The following is a 25,111-nucleotide window of genomic DNA, read 5'->3' on the forward strand; positions in this document are numbered from 1 at the left end:
TGGTGGACAACGGCGCATTTTGCGTTCATCCTTTCCTCGAGAAGTCTCAACAAAACCATGGCGAAAGAGGACGACCTTTACGACTCTTTGCAGGCCCAAGCTCGCTCTTGCCAAGACCGCGTGATCTTGTGAATGAATAATGTAGTCGTCCATCGACATACCGCCACGTGTACATGCGACCGCAGTCACTTGGTGACTTGATTGATACACTTGAGTTACTTCGAAGTTAGCGCGAGATCGGAACGCAACCCCTCGTCCAACGCAAAACGTTCACATGGCCATGAAGCAATCCTGGCAAGATTTATTGCAGGTGCACCTGGATATAGTCGTCCTCGTTCCACTCCCTTTCATTGCCGTGTTGTGGCAGGGCGCATCCACGAGCACAATTTTATTCGTCGGGTCAGCAGCTCCGCCTCATCTCTGTTGCGAGTGGTTTCACTCGATGCTCTGGGCATACCCATTGATTTACTGCCAATTGCTAAATCAGATTACTAGACACACCACGAAAACGTAGTAGCATATTGTTTGATTTAACAGATCTAGTACAATTGGGTATTGTCATAGTACTACTAGTTTGACATAACCCGCGGGATCATGAAATGCGACCAATCAAACGGTATCGTCACATTGAATTTTCCTGAAATTCCATTCTGATTGGTGGATTCGAGGAGCCTAGGCCCTAAACAAGTATAGCTGCGCTTTGGCTGACGGTGATTGGGCATTCGTAAGTAGACGTTTAACGGAATTGCATATTGCAAACAGGCACTAAATCGATTCTTGGATGGGTCGAGCCGTGCAGTTTCTGCAACAACGCAGCTCGTCGAGCCGTGCCAATTCTGCAAAATCCGCAACTCGTCGGCAGCTGCAGGGTCGTGAGCTGTCCAGTCCATGAAGGCACTCACTGTGGACGGAAACACGCAGGAGCGAAGGGAAGATGAAGCAGAATACACGCTCATGTCGTCGCCAATGAAATCCCGGTGGAAGAAAGGCATGCTCTCCGCAGAAGATCAAGTCGCGACTAATGGCGACGACGACCTAGAGCCTTACCGGTTTGTGTACTTGAACAACCCGATCGAGAACGCCAAGCTCCGCTACATCGGGAACACCATCATAACGTCCCGGTACACGATGTTTTCGTTTTTGCCGAAGGTCCTTTTGTACCAGTTCAGCAAGTTGGCGAATGCGTACTTCCTCATCATCTCAATCATGCAATGCATCAAGCGTATCTCGACCACGGATGGGTTTCCCGCGTCATTACCAGCATTGAGTATCATCGTCCTCATCGACATGATCTTTATTGCGATGGAAGATTTCCGACGACACAAGTCCGACAATCTCACTAACGACATCCCCGTTCATCGCTTCGACTCCGAGAAGATGGTGTTTGAGCAGCGGCCATCGCGCTCGTTGGTAGTTGGCGACATGATCAAGGTGCGACGTTGCCTTTGGAGTGCCTCGTGTGCTTACACATGACGACAGATCTTCAACCGCGAAGTCATTCCTGCCGACTGTGTAATCTTGGGAGCATTTGAGCAAAACCCAGACCAACCGAGTGGAATTTGCTACGTCGAAACAAAGAGCTTGGACGGCGAAACCAATTTAAAGCTGCGACAGGGTGTCGAGTGCGTGTACACGAAGATTCGGTCGGACGCGGACCTTGCCCGATTGCAGGGGCATGTGGTTCGCAACATTTCCCTTGCGAAAACCAGCCCGCTCAATCGTTTGTCCTTGTAGGAATGCGAGGCCCCCAACAACTCAATTCACCGTTTTAATGGCACCTTCAACCTCACAAATTCCAGGACGCAGGAATGCATTACAGCCAACTCGATGTTGCTACGAGGATGTACCCTTCGCAATACCGAATACGTGTACGGGCTCGTCGTCAACACTGGCCGCGACACCAAGATCATGATGGCATCTCTGGTACGCCATTTGCGTGTGAACGATTGTTCTTGATGGCAATCTTGCTGGCAGAACAAGGACACAGTCAAGTGGAGCAACATGGAGTTGCGACTGAACAAGCAAATTATGTACATCGTTGCGTTGATGGTGATTCTGTGCGTAACAGGAGCGTCCCTTGGAACCAAGTGGAACTTGACGAATCTGTCGCTCAAACCCCACGAGAAGGCATGGTACGAAGTGGCATGTCAGCTGTGCATGTAAATCCTCAGCACGCCGGATCGCGTAGGTACCTATATCGATCGCCGAGGGACCGCATGTTGACGTCTCCGACCGAGAACTTTGTCATGTTGTGTCTGTACTACTTTTTGCTCCTCAATTCGTTCATCCCGGTGTCGCTCTACGTCAGTATGACGAGTGTCAAGTTTATTCAAGCGTACTTTATGAACGCCGACGTGAAAATGTACCACGCAGAGAGCAACACGCCGTGCCAAGTGCGAACGATGTCTCTGAACGAAGAACTCGGCCAGATCAACTACGTCTTTAGTGACAAAACTGGAACGCTTACGTGCAATGTGATGGAGTTTCGTAAGTGCTCGATTCAAGGAGTTGCGTATGGCTTGGGCGACACAGAAGTCGGAGTCGCGGCCAAATTGCGCCAGAACATCCACCACCAGGCCACGCATTTGTCCCAGACCCGGCCCGTGGTTGCTCCGTTTGTCAATTTTCAAGACGACTCGATTTTTGAATCGACGTCTCCGTCGTTGCCACTCTTTTGGGAACACTTGGCGGTATGCCATACCGTGATGCCTGAATGTGCAAGCGATGGGTCGCTGCGCTTGTCGGCATCATCGCCAGATGAACAAGCCCTTGTCGCGGCGGCTGCTAGTTTCGGATATTCGTTTTATGCCCGGACGCCTGGCGAAGCCCTCGTGAAAACCCCGTTTGCAAACGCATCGTACAAGATCTTGGACGTGCTGGAATTCAACAGCACCCGAAAACGCATGTCTGTTGTGGTCGAAAAGCCGGACGGCGCGCTCGCGTTGCTTTGCAAGGGCGCGGATACCGTCATTTACGAGCGGTTGGCGGTACGTAGTCGAGTTGGAATCTTGGAGACGTCACGTGCAGCCAACGTAGCAAACGACGGACCCAGCAACGTTGAAAGTGCGCAACACGACCTTGGAACACATGGAAACGTTTGCGTCGGAGGGATTGCGTACGCTTGTCATTGCGCACACGGCTGTGGATCGATCCAAGTACACGAAATGGTATCGAGTTCTTTGACTTGTATCCGTTGGAGATGACGTCGTCGCGATCAGGTCGGCCGAGTACAAGAAAGCGTCCAACAACATGGCGGAAATTGAAAAGCGCCGCAACGGCGAACCGAATCAAATCGACACGTTGATGGAAGCGTTGGAAACGAATCTCGAAGTGCTCGGAGCGACCGCAATCGAAGACAAGCTGCAGGCTGGTGTGCCGGACGCCATTGCCAAGCTGCGCGATGCCTCGATCAAGGTGTGGATGCTGACGGGGGACAAAGAAGAAACCGCGATCAACATCGGATTTGCCTGCCAGCTTCTGCATTTGGACATGGATTTGATCGTGATATCCGGCAACAACCACAGCGACATTGACGAGATCGTTGCGTCATTGGAGAAGTACCAGGACATCCCGACCATGGAGTTACACGACAAACCGCCTCGCGACAAGGCGCTCGTGGTCGACGGCGAAACCCTCGAACTCGCTTTGCTCCACTGCCCGTCCTTGTTGCTGAATGTTGCAGAGCAATGCGCCGCTGTGATCGCGTGCCGAGTGTCCCCTGCGCAAAAAGCAGAAATGGTGACACTCGTCAAGGACAACGTGAAGGGGTCGATCACCCTTGCCATCGGCGACGGAGCGAACGACGTGTCCATGATCCAGGCGGCTCATGTCGGCATCGGTATCTCTGGGCAAGAAGGGATGCAAGCGGCCAACTCGAGCGACTACTCGATCGCCCAGTTTAGGTATTTGATCCGGCTGCTGTTTGTGCATGGCCGGTGGAACTATGTGCGAATGTCGACGCTAATCCTGTACACGTTTTACAAGAACGTCATGATGAACATGACCCAGTACGCATTCATGGCGTTCTCTGCGTTCTCGGGGCAAAAGTTTTTCCTCGAGTGGGGGCTACAGGGATTCAACTTGATCTTCACGGCGCTGCCAATCGTGCTCGTGGGTGCGCTAGATCAAGACGTCCCCGACTACCTCTGCGAAGCGTTCCCGAAACTCTACAGCGTCGGCCAGCTCAATCGAAAGTTCAACGGGATCGTGGTCGCCCGATGGATCATGTCGTGCGTATGGGAGTCAGGCGTCATTTGTCTCTTTACCATCTACGGCCTCAAACTCGACAACACGTCGGTCCCCATGTGGACGTTCGGGTCGTGTGCGTTCACGTGCGTGATTTTCGTCGTCAACTTGAAGCTCATGCTGAACCAGCACCTGCACACGGCATGGCACATTGTTGTGTACGTTGTCTCGATCGGGCTGTGGTGGGTCATGGCGCATGTTGTGTCTTCTTCCACGTTCAGCTTCTTCTGGCGCAACGCCTTCTCGCTCATCAAGGGCCATGGGTTCTGGACGCTCCTGCCCCTCGTCCTTGTCACGGCTCTCGCCCGGGACGTGTACTGGAAGGGATTTCTGCGCAACTTTTACCCGTCGTATACAAACCTGGCGCAAGAAGTGCACTGCTTCAAGTGGCAAGACCGCGCGTCGTATTTGCTGCAGTACCCACCCCCTGAGGACTTCGCCACGGACGTTGAAAGTCCCCAAGTTGTTGCGGGTCCCAAGGCTGCGTCGTTTTCCCATCAACACAGTGGCCCGTTCTCGCCTCGGGACACGTCCCTCCACCATCGCATGAGTGTCCGCGGCGTTGCCTTCAGTTACGATGCGGAGACCGTCATGGCGCAGTCGTTCCTTGCAACGCAGCACCCTGAAGTTCCGCCTGGTCCGGGGGTCCAAGTGAGTTTAAAGCGCCATGCCAGCATCGGGTCCCTGGCGTTTCAACAAGATCACCATCCTGGAGTGCCACTCCAGCCGTCGCATGCTTCGGCGGGAGCATCGTCAAGACACACGTCGAGTGTGAGCATTCGCAACCTCTTAAGCCAGTGGGGAACCGGCAGCGTTGGCGCTGGTCAAGGCAACCGTCCAAGTGTTCGAAACAACCGATTGCGGCGAGCTGCGAGCATGGGCGAAGGGTGCTCGGAGGAAGTTCATCCAGTGATCGGTGACGAGCGGCAGAGCGACCTCACGCACTTTGTGCGCCGGAGACTGAACTCGGTGGAACGCCGGCCGAGTACGCACGTCGCGTCCATTCGGCGTCGGTCGACCACCATGTTGTAGCGTCGGGCAAGCTAATGGCATAGTGTTTACATTCGAATTACTTATCGGCGTGGATATCTAAAGACAGTTGATATACTTTCTGGGCACGTCGAGCTCGCAGCAACGACACGGTGCTCCCGACGAATGCGACGAGATACAGGAATGCAGCGAGGAAGATGTTGGCTGCAAGGGATGACTTGGCGTGGCCTTCCTTCGGTTTGACGCGAATGTAAATCGAGTTGGACGCGACAGTCGACCCCAAGAAGAGCAGGAAGAAGAAGCCAAATATACTGATGATCGCACAGATAATCGCACATGGATGGGGCGTTGGTCCTTTGGACGAATTCGACGACACCAAGTCTTCCCAGCCTTTCAGCTCGTCCGTGTCCAAGCTTGTGTCGCTGCATGGAGACGAGTCCTGTGACAGGTGGTTGAGTTGAGCATACCCAAGCCGTGTCCGCGCAGTGTGGACTGCGTCCGGGATGTCAAACTCTTTTACAGCTTCCTTGAGTTTCATCATATCCGGGCGTTGAGGTCTGGGCTGAGTCAACGCGTTTTCCGGCAGCGTATCGAGGGGTAGTTCCAGCCGTCGTCCACACGGTTGATCGCTTATCCTGGCTGGCTGGGGCAAATCTTCCTCTCGAGGAAGCGTAACTTCGATGAAACTTGCGCGGCGCCGAGCAAACCGTCGAAAATGGAGAATTCACGCACAAACCCGTCGCAATCAACTGAACGTTTAGTGAACGCCGGATAAAACGCGCTATTCTCTAAAAAACGCTCGTTTCCAGACCAGAGTGAACCAATCGCATTGCAACACCGCAACAAGGTTCAGAGTCCGACTCCTGGATATCCCAACCAGAATGTGTGCTTTGGACACAGCAATCCTGAGCTTGTCGACATCGTCGAGGGTGACAAAACCATCGAAACATGCGATGGATGGCCTAGCCCGTCGGAATGGAATGTGTGCCCAAAAGCGAGACGGTGAAAGTGGTCTCCTGCTCAACACTCCTGTCCTTACCTCGCAATAAACGTGTTTGGAGGCCTCTGCCACGTTACCGGATAAGTGTCTGATATCATGAAAGAAACGCCGACGTGGACGCGTGAGGATGCGGATGCCGGCGCTGGGATATGGAGCAGGTTCAAGCACATGCATGCACATGAAGGTCATTAGAGTAGCAACGTCAGCGCAGGCTAATTATACATGCATGCATATTGCCCCATGCCCTGGTTCAGTGTTTGATGCACAGTGTGACAATTGCATCACACGTGACAACGAGCCGCTGACGCACCACGATGGAAGGCGCACCAAGCTGGCTCTGCATAACATCCTTCCTCGACCCTTCGTCGCTCTTAGCTTGGATTGGAACATGTCGTTCGCATCGCACGTGGTACGTAGCTCAAGCGAAGCAATGGCGGGACTTGCAAGCGGGGATAGCGCTATCAAGGTACATCTGCCGCCACGTATACGTTCAAGCGCAGGTGCATGCACAGGAAGCGCAATCACAATCAATCCCTCGAAGCGATGATCCTCGAGTCCCCCCGCGTGTGGAAACCGTGTGGATTGAACATGGTGCGGTTGCATCCGAGACTATGACGCTGCCACCAGTACAGACGGACGTGGTGCACCTTCCACAGCGGCACATCGTATCCTTGCGCGTCGACTGTCAGTCCATGGCTCCTCCTCCAATGCTCGTTCACACGACGCATGGATCCCAGAGTCTTTACAGCGTCATTCGCGTGTTGATGGCTTCGCCGTCCGCGGCGGATGGCGTCCGCGAGTTGCGACGCTATGTGTATCACAAACGAGTCGGCGATATGGCGGTCGTTGACGTCCCAAACAAGCGCACGTGGTCGGAGCGAGGGTACGAGCCAAGTTCTCATGAGGCATGCATCATGCTGACGCTCACCAGGGGCAGCCCGTTTCGTTACGACGTCGTGGCTAGCGACGGGTCTTGCCAAATGGAGCTCAGCGTCCCTTCGCACGTGGACGCCATGGTGGACTGCTACCACGTTCAGCGCGTGGGTGTGTTCTTGCACAAGTCCCAACTCTTTCCATGGCCCGAGCGCGCTTTGACGAGCCCCCGTCCACTCGTTCATATTCACGTACGATGCCAAATTTCGCCCCATTTCCATCTCAAGAGTCTGCGAACCAGCTCACTTTCTTTAACTTGGCCGCCGATCGCGTCGTGTGCCGATTGCACGGCACCGGGCTGCTGGTTGAGGAAGAAGCCTCCGTGCCGCCTTCGACGGTGGTACTATTGATCGGATTTCGCATGAAATGACAAGCAGCTCCCTGCCCGTAGGTAGTACGTCCATCGACTGCCCACACGGCGATCGAGATGCTTCAAGTGTTCACGGCCAGTGTTGATGCTGTCTCCTTGGCATCCACCCCATCCGACCTCCGAAGTGCACTGGCGCGTCCGGGAGTGGTGTGCCTCCATGCATGTGCCCCCCGCACCCCTCGAATCATGCACACCGTTGCGCTGCATGGAGGAACAGCATCCCTGACGTCCAAGTCAAGTCTAGTCGTGCCTTGGGTTCCGGGGGTGCTGGAGTATGCATTGACGCCCCAGACGGCGACTCGGCGGGCGTTGAAAGGCGCGCTCACTCTGACCTTCCACCCGACGAACGGTACCAGATTGAGGCTTTACGTTGGCCATGTCACAGCGTCCATGGGGATGCGTGTGGGTCCCTAGGTACCGCCATGGACGTCCGCGTGTCATTTCGATATTTGGAACCGAGTCGAAGGCAAAGAATTGCCGTGGGCTGGCGCAGCGCGTCGGGGCTGGCGTGACAAGCGAGTTCCGCCCCGACGACGAGGACAGCAGAAGCCTCTCGAAGACGCAAGCACGATGCAAGTCGATTCGGGTTTGTCTTTGTTGGATTCGTTCGGAGGACTGGCTACAGTTTGTGCTTGTTGATGCCGAGAAGGCACGTGCCTTTGGTAAACTTTTGCTTGGGAACGTTGGACGGCTTGAACGGCTTTCGCTCGCGAATCGACTCGGGCAAGTCCTGTGTTGCAATCTCAACGGGGTTGCGCCGGTTTGGCAGCATCGCTCGGTTCACGACGCGCTCGTCGTACGGATCGGGGAGGCGCTCGGGGAATTTCACAAACGTCCTGTAGCAACGTCAGTCTCCTCATCTTCGGCCCCGAGAACAGATTCCCACCCGGACTCGCCCTCCTTGCCCGCATGGGTGGGCTTCCACGACTTGTACGTCGCCGCGTGGGCCACCGCGCGCTCTTTCGGATTCATCATTTCCTCCCGTTCGGGAGGCTTCTTCTTGCAGTCTTCGTCCCACTCGTACACACGAGATGCCGCGACGTGGTCGTTCGTGTCGAAGAAGTCGAGCGAGTGCGAAATCGACTTGAACGCTTTGCGGTCGCCGAGCTTCTCCTTGTGATACTGCATGTCTTTCTACGTCCAACATCTCATGACGTCCACGGCATTTTCCCCCGACATCGACGTACCTTGGCGGCGTTGTGGACAGAGTAAAACTCCGCCGGCATGGCCGGGATCGGCTTGCCGCCGATGAGCGTCCCCGTGTACCCCAAAGTCCCTTTCTTGGACGGCGACGTCAGGATATTGCGTTTCTGCAGCAACCCCCAAGTCATTTCGTTGGACATATGGGGCGATACGGGATATCGTACTTCAAACTGGCGCTCCTTGGGGTTTATCCTGGTTTCTGGCGCCGTCGGCGGTGGCGGCTTGGCATCGTCGTCCTTTCGGTCGTGGAACGTCCCAAAGTAGTCGCCTTTGCCACAACTGCAGCGCACGACAAGGATCAGTGGAGCGCCTGCCCTCCTCCATGGTTTTCCTTACCTCTTTTTCGTATGCGACGAGTACACAAACCCATTGGGCTTGACATTCTTCTTGGTGTTTTCCAACCGATACTGCGCCTCTTGTTTGTACGCTTCTTGGTACGATCCCTACGGCGCCGCATATCTCACGAAGGTCCCCCCGGATCGACTGCTGCCCGTACCGATAACCCGACAAACTTGCGCGGCCCCGGGCCCCAGTTCGACCCCGTCTGGCCATGTTTCGGCCCCGTCGTCAGAAACTGCTTGGTGTTTGGGATGTGGTGGACCCTGGCCTCCCTTGCACTCTGGTACGGGTCGCCGACACTTATGTAGGACGGCTCCCCAAAGCTCCCATCCATTCGCATCGCCATAGTCGCAATCGAGCCCTACCTTGGCAATGTCGATCTCAACGCCAATTCGCAATCTATTTTCATCCCAACCGCGTTACATTTATCAACTAAAGTTAACTCGAGCTACGGTCGCTCTCCACCCTTCACGACGTCTCGCAAAGCTGCGACGACATGGCAACTTCGAACGCGGCGACCGCAATCGGATTCTCCTCCGTGATGTCGACTCTGTTGTGCTTGATCACTTGCGCAAACCACTTGGCCGACGCCTTCGGCACGCGCTCCATCGTCGTGTAGTCGACCCAGTGCAGTCCAAACCGCTTGGCGTACCCAAACGCCCACTCGTAGTTGTCCACAAACGACCATGCAAAGTACCCGCGCACGTCGACGCCGTGCTCCGTGATGGCCTTGTGCATCTCGGCAATGTACGCTTCGTAAAACTTGACGCGGAACGTGTCGTGTTCAGCAGCATGGCGGTCCACGTCCGCGACGGCGCACCCGTTTTCCGTCACAACAATGCCTCCCTTGGGTGCGTACCGCGCTTGAATCCACATCTACCAGGTCCCAATTAAGACAACCGATCCCGAAGTCGAGACGCTACCAAGAGCTTTCGGAAGCCCCATGGGACAGCATTCCAACCCATGTCCGTCTTGAGCCACTTGTCGTTCGAAGTCACGTCGACGCCAGAGTCCTCCCAAATAACGCCATCCAACCCCGGCACGATCTTGTTTCGAAACGCTTTCGACGGCGCGGCATACCCCGTGCCGTAATGGTTGAGCCCGAAAAAGTCACTGCTACCTACAATGCTGTTACGTTATCCGCGTGCTCGTGTGCGCCGGTCGACGTACCTCGAAGTAACTTGGACTCGTCGGCGGTGAACCGAGGCAGACGTGTTCCCAATTGCTTCTTCATCACATCTGGATAATCGCCGAAGTACACTGGATCGGCAAACCAGCCCAGTTCGACGAGAAGGGCCCGTTCAGCTGCTTCTTGGTTCTGCTTGAACTTCGCAGGGTCCGACGACGGCTTGGGCTCGCGGAAGTCGCAGTTGAGCGTGATCCCGATGACGCCACCCTGAGACGATTGAAACGCAGTGCGGTACACTTGTACCGCGTGTGCATGAGCTAGCAGCAAGTTGTGCGCTAGATACGAGACATGGTCAGCTGCGTCACTACTCATGTTCTCAACATACCTGCCAGATACGTCTCCGTTTTGCACTTGTGCTTCCGCCCCGGCGCCATTTCACCCGTGCCATGGCCCAACAGCGCCGAACACCATGGCTCATTGAGCGTCAACCAGCTCTTCACGCGATCGCCGAATCTGGCAAAACACAGTCTCGCGTACGTGGCAAACGCATCGACCACGATCTTTCCGCCCAGCCATCCGTCGTACTCGGTCTGCAGCGCCAGCGGCAAGTCCCAGTGATACAACGTTACGATGGGTTCAATGTCATGCGCAAGTAGCTCGTCAATCAGCGCGTTGTAAAATGCAATTCCATCTTCGTTCACGTGATCGGCAAACCCCGTTGGCAAGATGCGAGGCCACGAGATGGAGAAGCGATAGTGCTTGAGGCCCATGTTCGCCATCAACTGAACGTCGTGCTTGAACAAGTGGAAGTGGTCCACAGCCTTGTCGCCCGTGTCGCCGTTGACTACCTTGCCAGGGGTCTTGCTGAATGCGTCCCAGATGCTCATGCCGCGACCGCCTTCGTTCCACCCGCCTTCAATCTGGTAGGCGGCAGTGGCCGTGCCCCACATGAAGCCATCGGGGAATTTCAAGGTAGTCGGAATTGCTTCGCATGTCGAGCTCATGTTGTCCAAAATGATCGAATTCCAAAATGGCCCGTCACGATGGTCATGGTCGTTGCGGTCTTGATAATAAAATACAACTTGAATCCAATACAAACCTCCAATTTAATGTCAAGCATTGCAATCGAACGCCAATCCTGTCCAACGTTCGCCTCCGAATTCGGCGACGGAAGGCGCAAGGGTGCTTGCTGGTTTGTCCTTCGCCAAACTCCAATTCCAGGCTACCAACCTTAACGGCGCCCTCTCGGGCCCGTTGGGTGGCGCCTACTTTTCTGGAGCAACTGCCCTGACAGTACCGTTGCGAAATGGGATGTCCGCATCGCCTTCGCATTGCACGTAGTTATTTGGCATCACGGCCATCCACATCTCCATCCTTTGGCTCGTTCGTGGCAACTGCGATATGGTCATCCTTCCCCGTCCTCACCTTTGACCTTTCCAAGTGTTTCGCTCTTGCATGAATCGGAAAATGCACATTCAACCGTCCTAATCAACCACGCATGCCGTACGCATCGAACCTTCCATCACGCGACGATACAGCCCATTGGCGAGTATGGGCATGCGATGTGGCCCACTGCACGGGCCCATCCTTCATCGTCATGGAGAGCTTTATACTTGTTGTCCACGGCCGCCGATCCCTCTACATTCACAACAACGCAATTGCCTCGTTCAAATGTCGCCCATCCTCTAACGGACGCCCCTCCTCGTTCGGCATTCTGCGAATCTCAAGGTGGGCGACAATCCAGCGATGGCGCTGCGCAAGAAGAAGTTCCTTGTGTCGGCGTCCGGCGACGAGATCTGCCGTGCGCTGGTCCTGCCCGAAGCGTACCTTGCCGACCCAAACGATGTCGATGACCTGGACCCGGACGTGCACCCGATTGAGCTTATCCAAACCCACATGTCGATGGTGTTTCTTCGGCGGGACGTCGTATACAAGGTGAAGAAGAACGTGGACTTTGGGTTTGCTGACTTTAGCTCGGTCCAAAAGCGCATGCAAGCATGCCTCGCCGAGACGCAACTGAACCAACGCCTCGCCCCCCATGTGTATCTCGGCGTTGTGCCGATCTACAAGAAAGACACTACCCTAGTCATCAGCACCTACGACGTGTGGACTGACAACCGCGACAAAGACGCCAGCTACTACGCAAACGACAATCTTGGTGAAATTGTCGACTGGGCGGTGAAGATGCGCCGGCTTCCCAACGACAACACATGTCTGCATCTCCTCACGACCGGTCGCCTCGATGCCACGCTACTGGGTCTCGTCGCCGCCAAAATTGCTGCGTTTCACACTACAGCGCGCAAGAACGCTACAATCGACGAGTTTGGGAAACCTGCACTCATCAAGCAAAACATAGACGAGAATTTTACGCAGACGGCATCCCATGTCGACGCCGGCCTTGTCGACAGCCATGTGTACAACCGCGTGAAGATGTTGTCGGAGCGGTGGTTTGCCGATCTTTTGGACATCTTTGAACATCGAATCCAGCACAAGTACATCTCCGATACCCACGGAGATCTGCGCTTGGAACACGTGTACTTTCTTCCAAAAGCAGCCAGTATGACGTTTGTCCTCGATTGAACCTGATGGATTCTGTCCATAGATGTGCCCGGCACGCAGCCGTCGATCGCAAGCTACACGCTAACTGGGGAGATTTCCGCCGCCACGACCGATGTGGTGGTCTTGGACTGCATCGAGTTCAACGAGCGCTTCCGGTATTCCGACCCGTTGAGTGACGCGGCGTTCTTCGCGATGGACCTGTATCGTCTGGGTCGACACGACTTGGCCACGGCATTCAACGTGGCGTACTTGGAGAAGTCCAAGCAAACGTCCAAAGCGAACTCGGAACTCCTGCGATTTTACGCTGCCTACCGCTCTGTCGTCCGGGCGAAAGTGTCTGGATTTCAAGCACTGGATCCGCTCATCACAGACAAGACTCGCAGCTTCGCTCGTTCAAAATGCCACTGGCTCGTGGCGTACACTTTGCTCGCGCCGCCATCCGACCGACCGTGCCTAGTGCTTGTGACGGGGCTGCCAGGCACGGGCAAATCGACTGTTGCTCAAGGCCTCGTCGACTCGGACGAGCGGTGGGTATGGGTGCGCAGTGACGTCATTCGCAAGGAGCTGGCCGGCGTCAATCCCCAGGAACGCACACCGGATGAGATCATGGGTGACTTGTACTCGACGGCCTTTACGCAAAAGACGTACATGGAATGCTGGGCACAAGCCCAGGAAGCTCTACAACGTGGACGGCGGGTGTTGGTTGACGCAACATTTCGAGAGCAAGCATTTCGTCGATTGTTTCTCGAGGGTGCCAAGAAAGAAGGCGCCATGGCAGCGGTGATCGTATGCGAATGCAATCGAGAAATTGTCAAGGGCCGTATGACAAAGCGCGCCACAGAACCCGTCCAGATTTCAGATGCGACTTGGGACGTGTTTGAAAAGGTTGAGCAGTCGTGGGCAACGTTCGAATCCGCATCCGGCTTGTACGCCGTGACGGAGCAAGAAGTGTTTGTCGTCAACACGGAGAAGCACTTGGACTTGGCGCTCACGCGGGTCCACGGCTTTCTCCGCAAGCTTGGCGTGGAATAAGTGTGATGAACACCAGAATGAGATTCGAGTTGTAGCGTCCCAAGGATTTTCCATGGAAGTTTATGGCCAGCCAGCCATTGGGTGCTCACAATTTCTTCCAGCGCAAAAGGTATTTTTTACATATACATACTGTAAGTATAGAAATCGCGGTGCAAAGAATCGGAAGTTTTGGGATGAAAAAAAGTTTGCGTCCAGAATTATTTCCTGAGCTTGTTTTGCACCTCAACAACTTCCTCCATTGCAGAGTACAGTGTATATACTGCACGGTAAATCGTAACGTCAAGGTCCATACGCAGGCGGGCAAGACGAGTGCACCTCTAGAGCACGACAACGTGATTCCAGCGTGTGCAGGATGCTAATGGAGACGCGGGCTACGACTGCGCATGCATGCGGTAGATGCATGCATGGACGCATGTGATATGCGTAGGTGGGTGGTGGAGGTGGCAGCGAGCCCGTCCAGCAAGTACACCAAAAACGTTGAACCTCGACAACGTCAATCGTTCCATACTTTGTTCAAAATAGAGCAGTTATAGAAACGTTTCGAACATTATGTCGGCGGATTTCACTGGCCGTCGCAAGCATTCATCGATTTCCACGATCGACGATGGTTGCCGCCGTGACCGCGTACTTGTGCTTGATAATCACGCTGCTGGCCGTCGCCACTTATGCGTTCTACATCACGTACCTCACGCCCGTGAAGAGCATCAACGCGTACATCAGGTGAGCAACAAACTCGTGGAACGAATCTCGCTCATCTTACCGATCCGTGGTATAGTGCGAAGAAGACGCAGACTCCGTGGGCGTTGGGATGGTGCATGTTTGCCTCTGGCGTCGGCTCGTGGGCTTTGTATGCGTTCCCTGACACGGCCGTCCAAGTCGGGTCGTGGGGTATCATTGGGTACTGGCTGTCAATTGTGTTGGGATATGCAGTCTTGGCTGTAAGTTCACCCTATGTCATCGCCGTCCGTGCTCCAAAGGATTCACAAGAGCTGCTTAGTTTGCTGGACCAGCCATCGCTGAAGAATTGGGTGATGGGGTGACGTTGAGCGACTACGCGGGCAACGTACGTCGTCCGCTTTCTCTATTGACACTTATTCGCTTCGATGTGGGGTAGCGCTTCGGATCGGCCCAAAAGTTCTACGTGTTGCTCATCGCTTTGTTCTACCAATTGATTTCGATCGCAGCCGAATTGACTGCGATCGGGTCCCTCATGGTACTACTTGCCCCCGACGTCAGCAAGACGTGGGCTATCATCCTCGTGTCTGTCATCACTTGCGCGTACACCCTCTTCGGTACATGATCACTCCAAGTGTAGCCATCGGCTGACGAGGAGTGCTACAGGTGGGATCAAGGCGAGCATTGCGACGGATGCCGTCAAAGGTGGATTTGTGTTGCTTTTGGTCGTGATCATCTGCATTGCCGCGTTCTCGTACACGACCTTGCCCGCAAATGCGTTTGAGTCGACGGGTATTGCGTCGTTCACGACCATTGGCTTCGAGGCCGTGTTCACGCTTACGATTGCGGTTGTGTCGTCCAACTTGTTCCTGACGGGATTCTGGCTGCGCACGTTTGCCGCCAAGAACGACGCAGACTTACGCAAAGCCTGCGCCTACGCCGCCTTGGCTTCGACGCCGTTCATTGTGCTGTTGGGCGTGGTCGGTTTCATGGGCTACATCATGCACCCTGAAGCACCGGTGTTTGATGGCGGGTTCTTCTTCTACATTTTGCTCGACATGCCGGAAGGATGGAGCATCTTGGTCCTTATCGTGGTCGCGGCGCTGGTGAGCTCGACGGCCGACACGATTCAAACCGGGATGAGTGCCGAAATTCTGTCGAATTTCCAGGACCGTCTCTCGCTCCCATTCGCTCGCGTCATCTCGAGTACGTGCGCTTCATGTTGACCGAATTCTTTGATGTGGAGTAAGTGTAGTCATTATCAACATCCCGGCCATCTTCATTGCCCTCACCGACACGAGCGTGCTCAAGCTGTTTTTGATTGCCGACTTGTTGTGCGCGGCGACCGTCGGCCCCATTTTCCTTGGCATCTGGAACCGAACGCACCCGACTGCTGTCCTCGCTGGGTGCGTCAGTGGCCTTCTCACGGTAACACGACACCACTTTGTGCATGCCGGCGCTTACCCACACCTCGTTTAGATTTTCTTTTCGGGTGTGTCTCGCAACGGCAAGTTTGTCGACGGCTTCAACGAGTTCGTCCTTGAGGAAGGACTGTTCACGACTCACAGCATGGTTCTGTTCATCCTGACGTTGGTCATTCCCGTCATCGTGACGGTCGGGTTGACGTTCATCCTGCCGCCGGCGCCCAAGCGCTCGGTCCCCAAGAACGGCAACAACGAGTTGCTCGTTGAAGCTCCCGTCAACCACTCCAGCGAACACCCGTACGAAGCTTCCAAGTCTCCGGCGGTCGTATAAGATGAAATTCAGAGTGTAACGAAATAAACACCATGTCATGGATGCACATTTTGAAAAATTGTCTACCGATGCAATTGTGGCCATTGCATCTTGTTTGCGGCCACGAACGACTCGAACGACAGCGGCGGGCGCCCGAGGATCGACTCCACAGTCGACGTCACTTCAGACTCGCCACCTGCCTCGTAGTACTTGGACTGGTTGATGATTTCGCGAATGTCGTCCGGGTTTTTACCTGGAGCTGCGTAAGATGCAAATAGAAACGAAAGGACAGTCTCACCTCGAATCCAAAGAGACGGCTGAACGACCCACAATGGGACCTTCGACAGGCGTACGGGGGAGTCCAAGTACTTCGAAAATGTTCTGACTACGTCGTCCCACGTGAGTGCTTCGGGTCCCGTGAGATGGACGGTCGACGAAGGACTTGCTGGCTTTGCCATGGTGTGGTTGACCACCTCCGCCACATCCAACGAATGCACAAATGCAATACACGCGTTGCTCATGGACACGGATAAGTTCCGACCGCATATGCTTTCACTCCATGAGCCAAAGAGCATGGATTGCATGAAGGTCGTCGGGCGGATGATCGTCAGCGGGAGTTTGGTCTCCTCAGCTTCCTTTTCCAGAGTTGCCCACGCCACACCGCTGGGAAGCAACGAAGCAGAGTGTGCTGCGTACGTAGAGATCAAAATGATGTGTTTTAGGTTGGCAAGTCTTGCCGCAGCGAGCAGACTCTGTGACTCGTTCCATTGATGTGGTTCAACGGCATCCGGAAGAAGCACAAGCCCTGTCGCCCTCGCCGATTTGAATTCTTTTGCAATATCCTCAGCATGTTGAGGTACCAGTGAGCCATATACCACCGAATCGAACGAAGAATTCAGGTCCGCTCCCAAGTTGAGGTTGAGTTGTCGAGTCAATGTATCTGCTTCGTCAGCTCGTCGTGACACGATTTGCCATGCATGAGGAGTCGATTGGCTATTGAGTCCAAGGAGTGTGCGCCCCAGGGAGCCAGCCAGGGACTTGGTGTTTTGCAGGGAAGTTCCGCTGATCAAGTAGCGCATGCTTCGTGCCGCGATGCTCGAGGTTCGTTCTGTGCTCCTTCCCACATCCTTATCCGGATTCCGGATATTCAACCCAGAGCAGTGGCAGTTACAAAGGCCTCCCGCCGCTGCTTTCGCCGTTGTATGCATGGACTTCAACACTAGCATCGACTACGAGAACGAGATCACGAAGTTAGACCCACACCTGTTCAGCCCAAGACGCCTCTCGAGCCGTATTCAGCCTGTGTACAACGGTCGGATCGTGGTCGTCCGCCTCATTGCGCACCAATGCGTCTATTTTGCCCTTGTGGTTCATCGCCTTCGATTGCTTGCCACAAGCCGAGTGGAAACGTCGACAAAAGTTGGCATCATCGGAGGTGGACGCGTTGGCATTGAAGTCGCACTGACGCTACTCGCGGCAAGCTAGCCTGCTAGCGACCTCGCTATCTCGTCTCGACAGCCCGATGAGCCTCGATGGATGTCTCGATTGGATAGTCAAGTCGCTCGGTACGCCGTTACCTCCACCGTCGTCGTCGTGAATGGTGCGCTAGGTACAACGACAATGCCAAACTTGCTGAAGAAAGCGACGTTGTCATTTTGGCAATGCCGCCGTCCCAGCTCGCATCAGTTTGCATCCAAATCAAGCATGCACTACACCTCGGCACCAAGGCGTTGGTAAGCATCTTGGCTGGGGTGGGCAGTGAACGGGTAAGGGAGGACATTAGCTTAAGCTAGCATGACTGAGTGTGTAGGTGAGAAAAGTGTGCGGGTCGCCCATCACGCTGCTAACTCGAGTGACACTCCCTCAAGCGTTTCGTATGGAAGAGTTGAGTCCGTCGGACGCCGCAGCTGCGCAGTTTGCATGTACGTCGTTGATTGCTGGCACCACAACAAACTCGCTCGATCTGTAGTGGACAATTCAGCGGGCCTGCATGGGCTCTGCTTGGAGTTCGAGAAGCTGGCCATGTCGATAGGCATAAATAAGCACGCCGCCCGGGAAACCGTTGTGGACCTTGTGTTGGGTCGGCACGGGCCCGAATCCCACGACACAAAACCCCTGGCACATTGGCATGGTAGCTGGGATACTATCCTGACGTCGGCCCAAGCCATTTTCAGCCAAGCGATCAATCAAGTCGACGTCCCCATCGTCGAGCCCAGTCCCTCAGCTGGGCACCGACGTCGATACCCCAGCTGTTGATATCAACGCCACGAACAGGCTCCACATAGAAATATATTTGGGACGAGAAACCTGGCCTTCGTTTGGGGGAGAGTCAAGTCCGGCCGAATGTGCACTGCACATATCCCCACCAACTCGTTTCCTCAACCATCGGATGCCAATCAATTATACCGACAAAGGTAAGTGCGACCCTCTCTACCGCTTCTGACACCGCAGACGGGCGACGCAAGTCAGAGGACGATGGGGTCGAAAAACCCTTTTTTTGTCGCGTCATTTCATACATTTCAGCAGTGGGTCGGCGAAGAAAAAAACATTGGCGACACCCCAAAACAAAAAATTCATCGTGCATCTTGCCTTCTCTGACTCTTCGTTCCCTTATTTCTAACGTCGTGGTGCCAGACAGGACGGCATGTCCGCATAACGGACGACAACTTCATATAAATCGTGATCAACTTCGTATCCGGACAGACCGCCGAGCGACCAAAGCACCTCGTCCAAGGCAATTGCCCATAGAGGGATTCCAACATGTGGACTTGAGTATGTAATGGCTGCACTCATTGGCCAGCTCATTCTGCATTCGGAGGGTCAAAGCAAACGTTCCATCGCTCTCTTCTTCTGTCCTTCCGCGCCATCCCGTCTTCTTCCATTTTCGTGTGTGAAGAACTCTCGGCGGCCTCAGAATCGGAACTGTTCCTGTAACCTCAAGACAACACATTCTCAACATGCAGAACAACGCGAATGCCCATGCGCCGGCCCGATTTGCCCGACGCCTCCGCGTTGTCACTGAGCCCCGCCGCAACAACAGCAACAAGATGCTGCGCACCCGCACCCTCAGCGAACTAGTCTTTATGTCACCACGCAATAGCCCGCGTGTCACGCCGCGCAACGCGCGCTTCGACATGGACATTGAAGTGAGCTCGTCGTTTGCCGAAGGCGATGGCACGGTTGACCTCCTCTCGTCCAACCTCATGTACACCGCTGCACCACCGGCCTCGTCCCCGGAGCAATCCTTGATCGTCGTTGAGGACAGCGAATCCCCCGACGAGATGTTTTCTGATCACCATGGTCAATCGTCGTTGCTGGAAGGTTTGGACGAACAAGTGTTCAGCGACCGCATGTCTGTCGACGACGAAGAGGAGGTTGAAGAGAATAACGTCGATGATGAAGCAAGTCCAGTCGTGGACATGCCGCTCCAGTCGGCCACTCTCGAGGACAACCAGGACGAGATTCGCCAAGGACGTCCGACTGGAGTGTCCGAGGTTGTGGACATGCTCTTTGAAATCCACACCGCACTCAAGTCTCGGCACATGGGCCAACGCACCGCCGCATCTGCTTTAGCCGCGTCCAACCTTGTGTCGTCCGTGGCGTTCCCTGCCAACCCGATGCCACGTGACGAGCAGCTCGAAGTGCTCGAGAACACCCGCAAGATGCTCGAGTGTGCCATCTGCCAGGAGATTTTCACTGGCGCGACCGAAGCAACGTGCTGCGGTCAAATCTTTTGCAAATTATGCATTGAGCGGTGGGTGAGCGAACGCAGCTCGTGCCCCATGTGCCGCGACGAACTCAACTTTGCACAACTGACGGCTTCTCGTCATTGCCAGCGCATGGCCAACGAAATGACGGTATCCTGTCCGTACTGTTCGGAATCGATGAAGAAGGCAGTGCTGGAAGACCACATGGATTGCTGTGCGGAAGCGCCACTGGAGCCTCCTCCGCCTGCGGATGTCGCCCTTCGCAGCCAACTGTTAGCCGCGGCTCGCCTGACGACGCAAATGATGACTCGGTTCCTTGTGTCCCCGGCGCCTCCCGAAGCCCTCATCACTCAGTGCTACATTCGCACTCGCGGAAGCGGCAATTACGAACTTTACACCCAAGACACAGACGTGCTTCTCTGCACCGCCGTGCGCCGGCGACAGCTCGACATGAGCGTGACCTTTTCGATCTACGCGTCAAGCGCCGCTGACGCCACGATTGGCCGCCTTGAGCGCAACTTTGTTGGGTCGCAGTACACCGTCTTCAACACGATCGACGAGCAAAACACCGAGTTTGGCGCCGTCCAGTACGCTGCCACGTTTGGCAAAACTCCTCGCCAGATGCGAGTGGCTCTCCCCACCGTCTCCCGTCGTGCGTTGACCGCTCCGTCGGACGAACTCAACAACTGGCAAGTTGACCAGTACGTGCCTTCGTCTCGCGACGACTCCATGCTTGCCCAGATTGATCGGCCTGACGGCCGCCGCGCCATCAACCTCATCAACAAGCCCCCTGTTTGGATCGAGTCCCTCGAAGCGTACTGCTTGGACTTTGGAGGACGCGTTGCTGCGGCATCGGTCAAAAACTTTTTGTTGTCTCACCCGGATGACATGGACAAGACCATGATGCTGTTTGGCCGCACATCCGACCGACAAGTGTACTCGATGGACTATCGCCACCCGTTCTCGCCCGTCCAGGCCTTTGCGATTGCCCTCAGCTCCATGGACTCGCATCTGGTGACGTTTGATTAAGTTAAGTTGCGTGAACGGTGGCAAGCTGCATTTCGATTTTGGTAGACGGGCGTTCGAGAAGTATTTTTATCTAACAAGTTGTATGTACACTAGTACCTTACGACGACGAGTCGTACTCTTCGTCTTCAGCACCATAGATATCCTCGTAAGTGAACCCCCGAGGCACACCGCGCCCAGCATCCGACTGCTCCATCACGATTCCTCGTGCTTGACGTTGGGACTCGGAGTCGCCGTACCGTTCCAACGTTAGGCCCTTACCAGCTAGACCTCGCCGGAGGTCGCGTTGCGTTCCTCGGGTTTCAGGCATCTCGCGTTTGTGTGTTTGGAAGTCACGAAGGGCTTTTTGAGCTCGTTCAGTCTTTTGTTCATTCCGAAGCCTCTCGCCAGCCGCCTTTTGGCGCTCCTTGTCGCGTTCTTCACGACGGGTTGTCTTGGGTGGCCCCTTCCGAGGCATATACGATTGGCGGTTCCGTGCAATTTCCACCGTTCAAAATAAGTTCCTATACTCAATTTATTCGTCTCGTATTTTCGACCAAATCGCTAGATATTCTTGCATTCGTTCATCCCTCGAGCTCGTCTAGGGTCTTCTTGAAGATCCGTAGCAATGGCACGGTGTCGAGGATAGCATTGCCCTGTCCTCTCCCATTTCTTCGTACGTGTGTGGTTCCAGCCCAGCTACACAAACACAACGTCGACGTCAAACGCGTGATCCAGGTCGACCCATTCATCGTCTTCCGAATAGGCCACGGGAGACTCGCTGGGGAAAGGTGCAGAACATGCGTGAGGTGCGTCGTCCCCGACAAATTCTTGCGCCGGGTCTTGTTGCTCTAATGCAATATCCTGGTGTTGTTCGTCCTTGTATGGGCCATCCCTGTGGTCGCATCTTTCGCTGCCAATATCAGACCATGCCCCGTATCGCTGGAGTACCAAACCTTGCTCTGCGAGTGCACGACGCAGAGATCGTCGTCCTCCCTTTGTTTCTGGCGTGACAGCCTTTCGTTCGAACCGTGTCAATGCATCTGCGGCTCGCTTTGCCATGTCCGCCTCTCGTTTCCTCGCAACGGCCTCAACGATACTCAGGTTTTGCCGCTCTTCCCTGCGCGTCGATCGTGGCGGCCCTTTCCTTCCCATGGCAAAGTAAAAGTGACCAAACAAGCCAGCAACATGCAACATCTAGACCTTCACTGCTGCATACAGAACTTCACTCGCATCGACAACCTTGCTATTGGGATTTCTAGTTCGTCGAGCATTCAATCAACGGCACAAGGTTTGCCCGCGATTTCCCCACAGTCGCTTCGCGGTTGTCGCTCATCTTGTGCACGTCTTGGTGCCGCCTATGTCATGGCACAGTAGCGACGCCACCACGGCGACAAGTCTTTCGAGGTTGCAGAAGACTCGTCACGACCACTGCGCTCAGCCAGGTCAGTTCGGGAAGCTGGGGGCGTCGTGGCAATATGCTGTGCATCTACGCAACGTGCGCAATTCCAGTGTGTCCCGGCAATTGTCTCTCGTCTCAGTCGATATACACGTGAGACGTAGGTCTAACCCTTGGAGTATTGTGCGAGGTCGCATCAACGTTGTGCTCCGCACGTAAATACACGAGCCTCTGGCCAACCACGACTGCTTACAGAGCATGAGGGTGAAGATGGTGACAGCAGGTCTACATCGCAGGCTTTGGGATCGACATCGGGTGGGGCTCGATAATCCTTCTGATAGTTGCGTTGTCAATTTAGGAAAGTTCTGTTTGCATTGAGGGTATTTGGCTGACTGTTAATTAAAAATAACCATCTAATGCAACGAATGCAGCTCGATGACATCACCATGGCACATTTGGCAATCGCCGAATACAGCCCACTCCACGCGCTGCATTGACTGGAATTGGTCAAACTCCCATGGCAGAAGCTCGTCAGGGTGTTTTGTTTGGAAGCGCCATGCACCTCATTCAAGCTGCATTGCCGTTGGTTGATGAATTCGGGGGATTGTGCGCTGATGATGGCCTGTCGTTGTTCGACCGGGACGAAGCATCGAAATAACAAGCCACTTCATCGCGACGACATGTACCAACGAATCCTGCTACCCACGGATACCGCCGACGATGTCGTATGAAGGATGGGAGTCCTTGTTACACCGCAGTATCACCTCACTTCAAGACAGGATTTGAGCTGGTGAAGTTTCGAGACATCCTTGGAAACACCATGATGAGCTTTCCCCCTATGGAATTCGGCAAGATGGAATTGTCGAAGAGTTCGCCATGACTGTGTCAAATCCTCTGTCGACCCTCCGGGAGTTAGCACTGGCGAAGTCTTCTCTGAGCTTTCGCAATCCCGTTTTCATCGAATAGTCCATCCATGACAAGAGTCATGAATACCGTGCACATGGAGCATTTCGTGAGGTCACGTAACCAGCGCAGTACGACTTGTACTCTGAGATATTCAGTGTGAGATAGATCATTTGAAGTCATTGAGCGAAGTACGCCCACTCAGTGCGCTTGGTCACAGTGCTCCCTTCAAGCGATTCACGTGTTGGTAGTCCAAGATCTGCCTCCATGTCGTGACCCTCGCAGCGAAGACTGCCACAGGATGCTTCCTTGAGAATGGCAATCTCGATCACACGCCTTTCGAAGCATGTTCTTGCTGACGTGTGTTGGACGTTCCGTCACCGGGAATTGCAACGAGCAAGGGAGTCCTTTCGGCAATTGAAATTTTGGAGCGCGTTCGACTAAATTCTCGCCTTCGTCGTTCAAATGGCGTTGGCCTTGGATCGGACGACGCAAATACAATCAGCAGCGGCTATCAGCCGCAATCCTGGACGTGATTTTTATCGTACCGGGTTGCAGGAAGAACCCGCATCTTTGTCCTTCCGTGGGTGCTGGTGCTCGCTGGCGAAATGAGTTCAATGCACATACCCATATTTTGCTCAAACCATACCTCATTGATATGCCTTTGGCGTTACGGTGCATGCAGCGTGACCTGTCCCCCTCGAGGCATCCTCCGTCGCCTTCCGGTTTCTCCATCATCTTCCGCCATCTCCATCGCCTTCATCCCCGTCAGATTTGTGGAGACATTCGGCTCACCCAATCAGGTGCGAGCACGCAGTCAGTTGTATTACGTCATCCCAAGGGTCCCAGAGCTCCGAGGATTCGCAACGCGCCGAGACGATGTGGGGAAACTGTATTGGGAAAGTAGGCATTTTCCCATTTCATTTCCAAGTCCAGGACCTCAAGGAGGTCGAGCGCACACCACACCACCCAAAAAACCATTTAAAGGTACATACAATCCTTGTTTTAAACAGGTGGTTTGCATTTGAACTTAGAGGAAAATTGTTATGAGCCACATCTTTCTGGGAGCGATGGAAGAATGTCCCCTTCGACATTGACAAGTATTCTTGAAATAAGTGTTGGCAACAAAATTACTGAAAACGAGAATTGACAGCATATGAATTCATTCTGTTTTAACTTGAAGTACCAGGTCCGCAATGATTGGCAGAAAATAGATCAAATCATGACCAGGGCGATCCTGCAACAAATAGTAGACTACCTCGTCCACGAACATTTATAACAGACTATAAATCTTTATCGGTTTTGAAAGTCAAAGAAATCGTTCACAGTCAATCATTCACGAATAGTATATATTTACGAAATACGAAACCCTCAATATACTCCCTCCGTTCCAAAATAATTGCGCGAGTTTTTCAGGAGGGTGTACATTACACGTCATTGTACTGATCTCCTCCCCACTTCGAAACGGGTCAAACTTGATAATTTTGTAAACTTAAATTCCTCGGGTATATTCAAATGATGAAGAACGTAAAGGGTACCTGTAGAATTCTATTTACTGTGTAATATGCATATTGTGCTCCGTTTCGAAGTGGGGGGGTCAGTATTCAGGAGGTAAATTGAAAACGTGGTGGCGCCTGCCTGGATTCGAAATGCGTTGCTGTGATTGGATCAAAACAACGAGCGAAACAAGCGCTGGCTATTGGTGCGATGATGAGCGGGAAATCTCAAGAGGTGAGGCCGCTACCCGCGTTCAAAACTTTGCATACAAAATCTAAAATAAAACATGACTTGTAAAATACCAACATTCCGGAAATGACACCCAAAAGGCGCAACCTCACCGACGACGAGCGCGAGGCCATCCTTCGGGAAGTCTTGCTTCGCAGCAACG

The 25,111-nt window shown here is 54.1% G+C and overlaps 11 protein-coding genes across 13 annotated transcripts; 6 read left to right on the forward strand and 5 right to left on the reverse strand.

Annotated features, from left to right (window-relative positions):
* Positions 1 to 818: 818 nt before the first annotated feature.
* H310_01187 (hypothetical protein) lies at positions 819 to 5,964 on the forward strand. Its single transcript, XM_008864237.1, has 7 exons — positions 819 to 1,431; positions 1,480 to 1,680; positions 1,735 to 1,923; positions 1,975 to 2,132; positions 2,189 to 2,987; positions 3,037 to 3,167; positions 3,219 to 5,964. Exons 1-7 carry the CDS (start codon positions 889 to 891, stop codon positions 5,275 to 5,277), a joined length of 4,080 nt encoding a protein of 1,359 aa, XP_008862459.1. The 5' UTR covers positions 819 to 888; the 3' UTR covers positions 5,278 to 5,964.
* On the reverse strand, positions 5,293 to 5,976 carry H310_01188 (hypothetical protein). The gene has a single exon (XM_008864238.1). The coding sequence runs from the start codon at positions 5,774 to 5,776 to the stop codon at positions 5,315 to 5,317; it is 462 nt and encodes a 153-aa protein (XP_008862460.1). The 5' UTR covers positions 5,777 to 5,976; the 3' UTR covers positions 5,293 to 5,314.
* An 870-nt stretch (positions 5,977 to 6,846) lies between these two features.
* H310_01189 (hypothetical protein) lies at positions 6,847 to 7,952 on the forward strand (the record flags this gene model as incomplete). Its single annotated transcript, XM_008864239.1, has 3 exons — positions 6,847 to 7,359; positions 7,410 to 7,508; positions 7,560 to 7,952. 3 exons carry the CDS (start codon positions 6,847 to 6,849, stop codon positions 7,950 to 7,952), a joined length of 1,005 nt encoding a protein of 334 aa, XP_008862461.1.
* A 103-nt stretch (positions 7,953 to 8,055) lies between these two features.
* Positions 8,056 to 9,466, reverse strand: H310_01190 (hypothetical protein). Its single transcript, XM_008864240.1, has 6 exons — positions 9,238 to 9,466; positions 9,078 to 9,184; positions 8,906 to 9,020; positions 8,726 to 8,848; positions 8,425 to 8,672; positions 8,056 to 8,374 (listed from the first exon to the last, which is right to left on the reverse strand). Exons 1-6 carry the CDS (start codon positions 9,424 to 9,426, stop codon positions 8,158 to 8,160), a joined length of 999 nt encoding a protein of 332 aa, XP_008862462.1. The 5' UTR covers positions 9,427 to 9,466; the 3' UTR covers positions 8,056 to 8,157.
* Positions 9,467 to 9,471: 5 nt separating this feature from the next.
* On the reverse strand, positions 9,472 to 11,351 carry H310_01191. Of its 2 annotated transcripts, XM_008864241.1 has the most exons (4): positions 10,595 to 11,351; positions 10,251 to 10,544; positions 10,004 to 10,200; positions 9,472 to 9,956 (listed from the first exon to the last, which is right to left on the reverse strand). In XM_008864241.1, exons 1-4 carry the CDS (start codon positions 11,211 to 11,213, stop codon positions 9,549 to 9,551), a joined length of 1,518 nt encoding a protein of 505 aa, XP_008862463.1. In that variant the 5' UTR covers positions 11,214 to 11,351; the 3' UTR covers positions 9,472 to 9,548. The 2 variants fall into 2 exon arrangements, with proteins under 2 accessions (XP_008862463.1, XP_008862464.1); XM_008864242.1 differs by having other exon boundaries at positions 9,472 to 10,200.
* A 549-nt stretch (positions 11,352 to 11,900) lies between these two features.
* H310_01192 (hypothetical protein) lies at positions 11,901 to 13,897 on the forward strand. Its single transcript, XM_008864243.1, has 2 exons — positions 11,901 to 12,766; positions 12,812 to 13,897. Exons 1-2 carry the CDS (start codon positions 11,956 to 11,958, stop codon positions 13,798 to 13,800), a joined length of 1,800 nt encoding a protein of 599 aa, XP_008862465.1. The 5' UTR covers positions 11,901 to 11,955; the 3' UTR covers positions 13,801 to 13,897.
* A 479-nt stretch (positions 13,898 to 14,376) lies between these two features.
* On the forward strand, positions 14,377 to 16,278 carry H310_01193 (hypothetical protein). The gene is made up of 7 exons (XM_008864244.1): positions 14,377 to 14,520; positions 14,576 to 14,738; positions 14,798 to 14,863; positions 14,915 to 15,092; positions 15,142 to 15,681; positions 15,731 to 15,903; positions 15,955 to 16,278. Exons 1-7 carry the CDS (start codon positions 14,405 to 14,407, stop codon positions 16,228 to 16,230), a joined length of 1,512 nt encoding a protein of 503 aa, XP_008862466.1. The 5' UTR covers positions 14,377 to 14,404; the 3' UTR covers positions 16,231 to 16,278.
* On the reverse strand, positions 16,218 to 17,329 carry H310_01194 (hypothetical protein). The gene is made up of 2 exons (XM_008864245.1): positions 16,508 to 17,329; positions 16,218 to 16,462 (listed from the first exon to the last, which is right to left on the reverse strand). Exons 1-2 carry the CDS (start codon positions 17,286 to 17,288, stop codon positions 16,293 to 16,295), a joined length of 951 nt encoding a protein of 316 aa, XP_008862467.1. The 5' UTR covers positions 17,289 to 17,329; the 3' UTR covers positions 16,218 to 16,292.
* Positions 17,330 to 17,386: 57 nt separating this feature from the next.
* H310_01195 lies at positions 17,387 to 18,665 on the forward strand. Of its 2 annotated transcripts, XM_008864246.1 has the most exons (4): positions 17,387 to 17,774; positions 17,819 to 17,975; positions 18,020 to 18,131; positions 18,179 to 18,665. In XM_008864246.1, the coding sequence occupies exons 1-4, from the start codon at positions 17,746 to 17,748 to the stop codon at positions 18,463 to 18,465; spliced, it is 585 nt and encodes a 194-aa protein (XP_008862468.1). In that variant the 5' UTR covers positions 17,387 to 17,745; the 3' UTR covers positions 18,466 to 18,665. The 2 variants fall into 2 exon arrangements, with proteins under 2 accessions (XP_008862468.1, XP_008862469.1); XM_008864247.1 differs by having other exon boundaries at positions 18,020 to 18,665.
* Positions 18,666 to 19,013: 348 nt separating this feature from the next.
* Positions 19,014 to 21,481, forward strand: H310_01196 (hypothetical protein). Its single transcript, XM_008864248.1, has one exon. It carries the CDS (start codon positions 19,167 to 19,169, stop codon positions 20,943 to 20,945), a length of 1,779 nt encoding a protein of 592 aa, XP_008862470.1. The 5' UTR covers positions 19,014 to 19,166; the 3' UTR covers positions 20,946 to 21,481.
* H310_01197 (hypothetical protein) lies at positions 21,043 to 21,399 on the reverse strand (the record flags this gene model as incomplete). Its single annotated transcript, XM_008864249.1, has 1 exon — positions 21,043 to 21,399. One exon carries the CDS (start codon positions 21,397 to 21,399, stop codon positions 21,043 to 21,045), a length of 357 nt encoding a protein of 118 aa, XP_008862471.1.
* Positions 21,482 to 25,111: the final 3,630 nt, after the last annotated feature.

This window comes from Aphanomyces invadans (genome assembly GCF_000520115.1).
Source record: "Aphanomyces invadans strain NJM9701 unplaced genomic scaffold supercont1.2, whole genome shotgun sequence".
Taxonomy (NCBI): Eukaryota; Oomycota; class Saprolegniomycetes; order Saprolegniales; family Verrucalvaceae; genus Aphanomyces; species Aphanomyces invadans.